At 32.5% G+C, this 8827-nt stretch overlaps 2 protein-coding genes across 2 annotated transcripts in view; one reads left to right on the plus strand and one right to left on the minus strand.

Annotated features, from left to right (window-relative positions):
• Window positions 1-2842: 2842 nt before the first annotated feature.
• On the minus strand, window positions 2843-6304 carry LOC125848875 (uncharacterized). The gene is made up of 3 exons (XM_049528822.1): window positions 5836-6304; window positions 5392-5521; window positions 2843-3274 (listed from the first exon to the last, which is right to left on the minus strand). The coding sequence occupies exons 1-3, from the start codon at window positions 6223-6225 to the stop codon at window positions 3066-3068; spliced, it is 729 nt and encodes a 242-aa protein (XP_049384779.1). The 5' UTR covers window positions 6226-6304; the 3' UTR covers window positions 2843-3065.
• The window catches only part of LOC125848869 (geraniol 8-hydroxylase-like), a 77064-nt gene continuing 72014 nt past the window's right edge, over window positions 3778-8827 (plus strand). The window contains exon 1 of the mRNA XM_049528815.1: window positions 3778-3782. The gene's annotated coding sequence lies outside the window, so the exon portion shown is untranslated. The remainder of the gene's footprint in view (window positions 3783-8827) is intronic.

An 8827-nucleotide genomic window follows, 5' to 3' on the forward strand; every position in this document is an offset into this window, starting at 1 on the left:
CTTTATACTTATAAGAACCGATGATTTAATCCTCTATGTATAAGCTAAAACTCTACACTCTAAATCATCTACTATATAAGTAAATAGACACCATAAACGAATATATGATCTATTAAAATTGAGAAAATATTTATTCTATAATAAATATTATTTCTTAACACATGGTTAATAGTATATATCCCAACAATCTCCCACTTAGACTTTTAACCATCACAATTGTTATAATGTACTATATCTAAATGCATGGTTAATAGTATATACCCTAACAATCTCCCACTTAGATATTTAATCTTGAAAATTGTTAGAATACTATGTCTAAACACATGATTAATAGTATATACCCTAACAACATGTATAATAGAAATAAATTTTATGGTATATATTTGGTATGAAGTAAAATGTAATACTAGAAAATATTTTTCAAATATATTTTTGATGTTTAGTAAGTACATATCTTGTAATTTTTTTTTTTTAATTATCGTATTATTTAATTGAGGGTCAATTGAAAATAATTTTCCTATTTCTAGATCAGATTTCCATACATAATACAGTGTATCCTTCTAGACCACACTTTTCACTTCAAGATAAAGATAATGCATTCTATTCTACTAGGCTTCACTTTGCACTCCAAGATAAGGAATTAAGAATAAGATCTTGCATACATAATACGTTATGTCCTCTGAGACCTCACTCTGTTCTTCAAAACAAGGATATGCTTTTGCATACATTCTACGCCCACTTTGCACTAAATATATTGTTATTATTATATATACCAAGACATTTATATATAAAAGTAAAAAACCACGAGGGTGAAGGCGAGGGCGGAGCTACATGAAGCCTTGTTCATTTAAACCCCTTCATCGAAAAATTATATTGTATATATAAAATTATATATAAAATTGATTTATTGATTTACGTTTATATACTGAAATAACTTAATGAAAAACCCCCATAGCATAAGCCAAAAGGCTTGGTTCAAGTGGTAAAGTGAGTCCATGATTTGGCCTGATCTTCTTGGCTTTCGCGAGTTCGAATCCGGGTGCTAATTCTTGTTCATAGCCTCAGTTTGATTTGTATCCATATTCAATAGGGCAATATAAAAATGAAACCTAATTTTTTTAACTTTCTATATTTTATTGTATGTGTCAACTAGTTGAATTTTATCTAGTTACTTATATTTGATCCGACCTTCTTGTATATGAATACTATTAACATGCGTACTTATCTTTTTGAGCCCCTCGATGGAAATTCTTGAAAAATCTGCCCCAATTTTTTTTTTGATAACCGAGAAATATGTATGTGACTCACCCTTGAACCAATCACAGCCTTCTAAATTCGGTGGATAATGGGTCAGCCCATTTACCCTTAAATATTGGGCTTCGCTTTGCATGGTGTGGGGCTTGAACCTGCGACCTAAGTCATAAATCCTCCACCTCTTGTCACTCGAGCTAGGCCTTGGGGCAATTCTTCCCCTATTAAAAACAATATTATCCTCTATATAAAGCAAATCCTTTTTAAATAATAATAATTAAAGAGAAAAGACACAAAGTCACCACTAAAGTTGTCTCGTATTTGCATAAAGACACCTTAACTTTGGAAGTGTCCTATCACCCCATATAACTATTTAATATCTTTGTAAATGGGTCATTTTTGACCCATTTCCTCGTCTAGATTGTTACCACGCACATGAGACGTGTGAGGCAGTGTTTTCACTACAATTAACCAGCTATAAAGTGCCACGTGTTAGTTTTTATTTCTTTACTATTAATTATTTAATTAATTTACATTATCTTTCCCAAACTCAAAGAGAAAAGAGCCGTTGGTAGCCCTAAAATCAATTTCAACTTTTTTTCCAAAGCAAGCTCAACGTTGCTGCTCTCTCTTTGACAAATTCATTCTTTTCCATTATCTTCTTCACCCAAATTCAAAAATCCAATTAGCTTTTCTTCATCTTCTTCAACTTAGAAGATTCATTTACTTCATCCATTTTTATCACTTTTTTTTGTTTCTTTTTCTTCTTTTATCCTCTTTTTTTTTTTACAAATGTAAACTCCACTATTCGATTGATTAGAGAGTACTATGAAACTTCATTTTTATTCTTATTTTTTATCTTAATATAGAACTCCATAACCTTGCTTTAGTAACTTGAAAGTTGAATTAATTTTTTTTAGTGATGATTTAGTGGCGGAGATAGTGTTGTAACAAAGAAGCATCGTGAAGGCTACGTTGAAGGTGACGATGGCTGCTACTTTTGGAGGATTTACAACAAAGAACAAAGAATATGAGTAATGAAGGTTGAAGAAGAAAGAGGGAAAAAAATGAAAATAAAGTTAATAAAAATAGAAAAAATGAAAATGAAACTAAAAGTTAAAAGAATTTAATTGTGACAAACAACAATTGGTGCGTGATTGCACTTCTTTTCTTGCAATTGAGGTTTGGTGAAAAGTGAGATATTTATAATACTCTTAAATTGTTCAATGGGGAAATAGAACACCCACAAAGTTAAGGCGTTTTTTTGAAAATTCGAAACAACTTCAGTGGTAACTTTATGTCTTTTCTCATAATTAAAAAAAAAAACTTTATGTCTATGCATCAAAGTATTTTTTTATTTTTTTGACAGCTATGTATCAAAGCTTGTTAGTTGTCACTAGCCAGGTCTTTCGGTGGTTACATGTACGGAAATTGACTACTTAGAACAAGTCATACAACATTATCAAATTTTAATATAGTCTAACAATAAAAATATCCTCCAGCGCCATTCCTACTTTAAAATAAATTGCTTTCATGACGCAGCCACAGGTGACCCAAGCTCTGCCATCGTGTGCATTCCTAAAAAACTTAGAAAGACTGCAGTTGCATTTTCCATTTACTCATTAATGCACAAGTTCATTATTCTAGAACAAGTCCCAAAATAGCAATTTTACTACTACAATATAGTAAAAGCTTCTAATGTCTTTTGACCGTGTCCATATACACCACTACGAAACCAGGTCAAATTAGAACAGACAATGTTGAACTAATGGACTTCAGATGCATCTGCCAGTTGAAAAATAGCATCGACAAAATTAGCTATCAACTGGTGTCGCCTTAACCTTACAAACAGGGATGGCCTCATTCTTGCTTAAGAGCTTCCAAGTTGGATGAACATCGATATCATGCAGGGACACTTTGTCTTCAACATCTAGCTGACTTATGTCCACCTCAATTTTTTGAGGTATATTCTCGGCTGGGCACAAGAACTTTAGGGAAGGTCTAATCTTGTTTAGATAACCACCTGCTTACATATAAAAAGCTATAAATCATTTTCACTAAATATTTTTAAACAAATATTTGCATGTTGGATATTCTCATGGAAGAATTTAGCAAAGGTAACACAACACTGTTTCCAAGCATATGAATGAGCAGTAGTGTCATTACTCAAAGCCAATCTATGCATTAAAGTTTTCTTTCCATTAACATTTCTAACACTTGACAAGACAAGATAGGAGTAACAAATAAGCACGCCAAGGAAACTTGAAAATAATGCTACCAACGATATCTGATAAAAAATTGCCCTTAGTTTGAGGTGTCCTGACAACAAGTGGAAGGCGTTACTTCACGTAATTTGAACAGAATTAATCCCATTAAACAAGATAATCCTTCCGTGTGCTGATACTAGAAGGCATTTTTTCTGAAGCATACACAAAAGGGCTTTTGTGACCAATCATGGTTTAAACTTTAAACCAAATTTAGATTATCATGGGGTTCCATTAGAAGAAGTATCAGGCTTCACAGCATCTTAAGTGAACTACTTGAAATATTAGTTCCTCTTATTATGTTCTAAGGATACAAAAACAGGAGCTCACTAGTGCTGGAACTGGATCAGAATAGACAAAGACAGAAAACTGTTAATTTTGTAGAGCCTAGACCATCTTCTTCTTTCAATATCTAAGTTTATTGTTTCAAAATGTTTAATGCAGTTAAAATCGCAATATAAAATGAAAGTTCCCTGAACTAATTTGACATGCAAAAATAGTAGACTGGAAGCTAGGACAGACATAGGCCAATATAAATCCTTCAATCACCATCCACTAAAAGCATATATCTAAGAAAGCACGAAGGGGCATTAGCCTAGGTTCAAGATGAAATTCTCACTAAAAAGTTCTTGAGAGGGAGATCTCCATTGAAAGCTGTATTTTATCACCGAAAGGTACTTGGTAATTCAATATATTTGAATAGTCATTCTCTCACAAATTCTTTAAGTTTCAGATAATGCTAGAAATGAATTTGCAAATTGAGCCGGTAAGTTGATACATTCACTGAATCCAAGGATACCAAGTCTACGATGATTTGTAAACAGAATTAGGGTCGTTTGTGTGAGGAATATGGTATAATAATTCTAGAGATAAAATGCAGGACTATTTTATCCTGTGTTTGGTTGGAGGTATTAGGCAGTCATGGGAGTATTCATTCCACCATTTATACCTTAGTGATGGGATAAGTTATCCCATACACATTGTGGAACAACTTATCCCGAGATAACTTGTTCCCAACCAAAAGACCCCTTACAGTATAGGTTAAAATATCTTATTTCTTAGCTTGCAGCTAACTGGTGTTAGCAAATGTATGTTCCTAGAGTATTTTGCCTTCCAAAATATAAAGGTGAGTATAAGAACTACGGCTGGGAAGGGATTCTCTTGAATATTGGACCACATAAAATTTTGATATGTGGAGTTCATCTCACTATGCAGCTTCAATCAGTTTCCAGAAAGTAAGATAGTGTTGAAAGGATAATCCAGAAAACTGGATAAAGCAAGTAGTACTTCTTTCCAGATGCCATGCAAATGTAGACTAAACAACTCTGGGAATTTTAGCAATAAAATGTATTCTCCTTGAGTACCCTTCAAGACAGCATATATACCATGATGTTGCAGAGTAATTAAATTCCAAAGTTTACATGAGTATTCTCTGTGCGGTAATATCAGTTCACAAGGGTATTAAAAAAGAAAATAGAGAACTTCCTCTCTTTCAAATGATCTTCGTTGGTCAGAAAAGGACATAGGAATTTCAAGTATTTGGACTTTCTGGCATTGAAAGTTCAAATCAGCCTACATGGTGTTTCTGACAATAGTTTCATGTCAAAGGTAGGCATGGTTATAATTTATAGTCACTAGTCATATTTCTGTGTTTAATTACAGAACCACAACTAATTAACAGAAATCACTCAAAAAAATTGTAATTTCACACATTCAAGAGGAAACTCAACCAGCAATGGAAAAGATTACAAGTAATAAAATGCATAGAATGTAATGTGAGCAGTACATCTCCCAGGTCGGTCTAGGCTGAAGCTATTGTATTTTCATGGTAAATTACATCTCTTATTATGGAAAGACAAAAAGCAGAAGAAAGTACCTTTCTTGAGACCAGGGCACTCGTGCTCCCCTTTGAACACAACAGGCACGTCGACCCTTAATTTTGTTCCATCTTCTGCCCATACAAAGACCAAATTCAATATCTTACCAGTCCCTTCATCCTTATGAATCTATACAAATAACAGCAAGAAAACATGAGTTTAAACTAAATACAATTCCGATGACACTTGATCCATTTGCAATTGTCAAAAATGTTGGATATAGTTCTAATTTATACAACTTTCTAACTCGAATTCATTAATCTATTAAAATGTAAACCTTCAACATATTTTTCTTCTATTGAACAAATTCTTCAAACATTCTATAACATTTCGTGTAACTAGTATCTTATGCTCTGTATACTGACAAATACAGTCATTTTAAATAGAACAGAGGGAGTAACACTAGAACAATAACAGGATACACAAGAAGAAGGATCACTTGCCTTAATGGGCAGTACTTTTCCAGATTCCAGTAAAGTTGACGAGCCCGAACCAGCTCTAATCTGAAGAGGGAAGATTGTCGAACAAAAGAAAGGGAGATCAACCGAATCAATGATCGTTTTAATCTGCTTCCTTTCAGTTGTAAGGAGGAACTTTCGAGAAATAGAACTTGAGGCGACAATGGAAGTTGGATCTTCAGGTTTTGACTGGACGTAGTTCTGTGAGAAAACAACGGCAGGAATACGACCTTGGGCTCGGTCCCTACTGGAAACTCTTCTTCCGCTTACCTCCCTAGGGATCGCTTGAATTGTAAAATACGATCTCCTGCTAGTTACCTCCGTCGACCTTAGACCTCCGGCGGTGGTTGCCACCGCACGCCACCATTTCGACATTCCTGTGAAAGCGTCGAGTGTTGGAGAAATGGGTAAGCTCCCTTGGGAAAATTCGGGTTTAGGGTTCTACCGCATACCATTTGGAGGGTTTAAGCTTTCTGGGCTTTTTTATGGGCTTAATTTTAGCCCATTCGATTTGGGTTTACTGAATACACAGGTCACAGGGAAACCCAAGAGTTGCGCCCTTGCTGATGCAGTAGATGGATGAAACATAATTAGCTCAGGTTTGGAAATGGGATCATTTGCACTTTTGGCCTTACTTTAATTTATGTCTACAAAAATAAATAACATTTTTGTGGTACATAAATTTATATTTTATATATATCATAATATCTTATAAATAATGTTCAGGCATACTTATTGTTTCTAAAAAACTTATGTCTCACTAGCCATAATTTATGGCTAAATGACGTGAATTAAAGAATTACAGACAGCTCATGAAAGAACATAAACTAAAGACCATCTGACTTGATAAAAATTTCCTTACTTATAAAAAATTGTATTTATTAGTTCAACTTTTACTTGTATCAATAATAACATCCATCATTAGTTTATGATAATTCAAAACTTTGTATTGGAATCAGGGGAGGAGCTACTCAGAAGGGGGTTCGACCGAACCCACTAATTTTTTCGTAGACCCTATATTTGTATAAAAGTATGAAACAAAATATATAAATATATTTCCTGTGAACCCACAAGCACAATGAAATGATTGGTCCAGTGATATCTGCGCACCCAGTAAAATCGTTCGGCCTCCATTGGTTGTGGGTTCGAAACTCAATATCCACAGCTTATTTTTGGGATAATTTCATACGTAAGTGGGTTAATATATATAAAAAATATATGTAAATGTAAAAAATAGGAAAAAAGTATTTGTTTTGTACTCTAATACAACATCTTACTATTTGATTTCTAGTTTAACCCAAATTCTTTTTTCTTTTCAAAAGTTAGGGGTTCTAACTTTTATTGTTGATTTAATTGTTACCGTCTGAAATCTGGCCTCCGGTATGTATTTTTTGTCTCTCCCTTTTCATTTTTTTCTTAGTTGTTTGCTTTTACATGGTATTATCTATTCAAAACTTGAGTTTTAATCTTTGATTCTAGGGTTATCCCACATATTGATAATTTATTATATCAAAATGATTGTTGTTTGCTTTTCAATTTTAACTTTTGGTGGCAGACGGGTAGTAATGGTTCAAGGTGATAGTGAAACTAGTAAAATATTTGTTTTAGGTGCCAAAATATGAATAGTGAATTTAATAATTTTAACCTCACTTTAAACAATATGGAAGATTATAGTAAAAAGGGAAAAGGGTCAAAAATGCTCTTAAACTATGTGAAAGGAATAAAAATGTCATCCGTTTATAATTTTGCCAAAAAATGCCCTTACCGTCAATACTTTGGTTCAAAAATCCCTTAAACTATGCGAAAGGATCAAAAATGCCCTCCGTTTGTAGTTTGGTCCAAAAATGCCATTGCCGTCAATACATTGGTAAAAAAATACCCTTATTGTTATTTAATGGGTCAAAAATGCTCATTTTCCAAATAAATATATAATTATTTTCTTTTGGGAAAAAAGGCAAATATACCCCCGAACTATCGTAAATGGTATGTAGATACTCTTCGTCATACTTTTGGGACATTTGTGTTCCTACCATCCAAAAACTAGAGCATATATACCTTTTAAACTAACGAACATAAACGTGTCATAATCTTATCTACCGACCCGACATTTATTAAATATTGGATCGACAATAAGATTGTGTCACTTGTCCCTATTTAGTCTTCTGTTAGAGTAAATGACATATATGCTCTAGTTTTTGGACGACATGAGCGTCAATGTCTCAAAAGTATAATGGATGGTATTTGCATACAATTTACGATAGTTCGGGGGTATATTTGTCATTTTTCTCTTTTTTTTAACACATTCTTTTCCTAATAGTGTTTTTTTAAATTAGCAAATGTTTATCTTACTTCAATTTAGAAAAAAAATAAAAAATGAAAATATTTCTTATTTTATTATCATTATTTTTTATCGTTATATAAATATAAATTAATGATGGATATTCTATAATCTTATATATATGACATATAATATTTGTCGAAAGGGTACATGAATAGTGTTCTTTAATAATATTTTAATTAAGAAGAAGATGTGTTTAAAAAGAAAAAAAATAATATATTTATTCGAAAAAGGGCATTTTGACCCATTTTGTAACTATATATAGGGGCATTTCTGCACCAAAGTATCGACTGTAAGGGCATTTTTGAACCAAAGTACTGACGATAAGGGCATTTCTGATCCAAACTATAAATGGAGGGCATTTTTTTCCCTTCACATAGTTTAAGAGCATTTTTGACCCTTTTCCCTCGTAAAAATGTTCAAAATTTGATGGTTATTACTTTAGGATCTGATTGGGATTCCAAATTCTATGATCAAACATCTATTGAGAAAATAATTAAAAAATAATAAAATAATAATAAAATAATAATAATAAATAAATAAATAAATAAATATATATATATATATATATATATATGTATATATGGATCAAGCAAATTAAACACAAACACACAGACAAAAAAAAAAAAAAAAAAAAAA

The sequence above is a fragment of the Solanum stenotomum genome, chromosome 12 (genome assembly GCF_019186545.1).
Source record: "Solanum stenotomum isolate F172 chromosome 12, ASM1918654v1, whole genome shotgun sequence".
Lineage (NCBI taxonomy): Eukaryota > Viridiplantae > Streptophyta > Magnoliopsida > Solanales > Solanaceae > Solanum > Solanum stenotomum.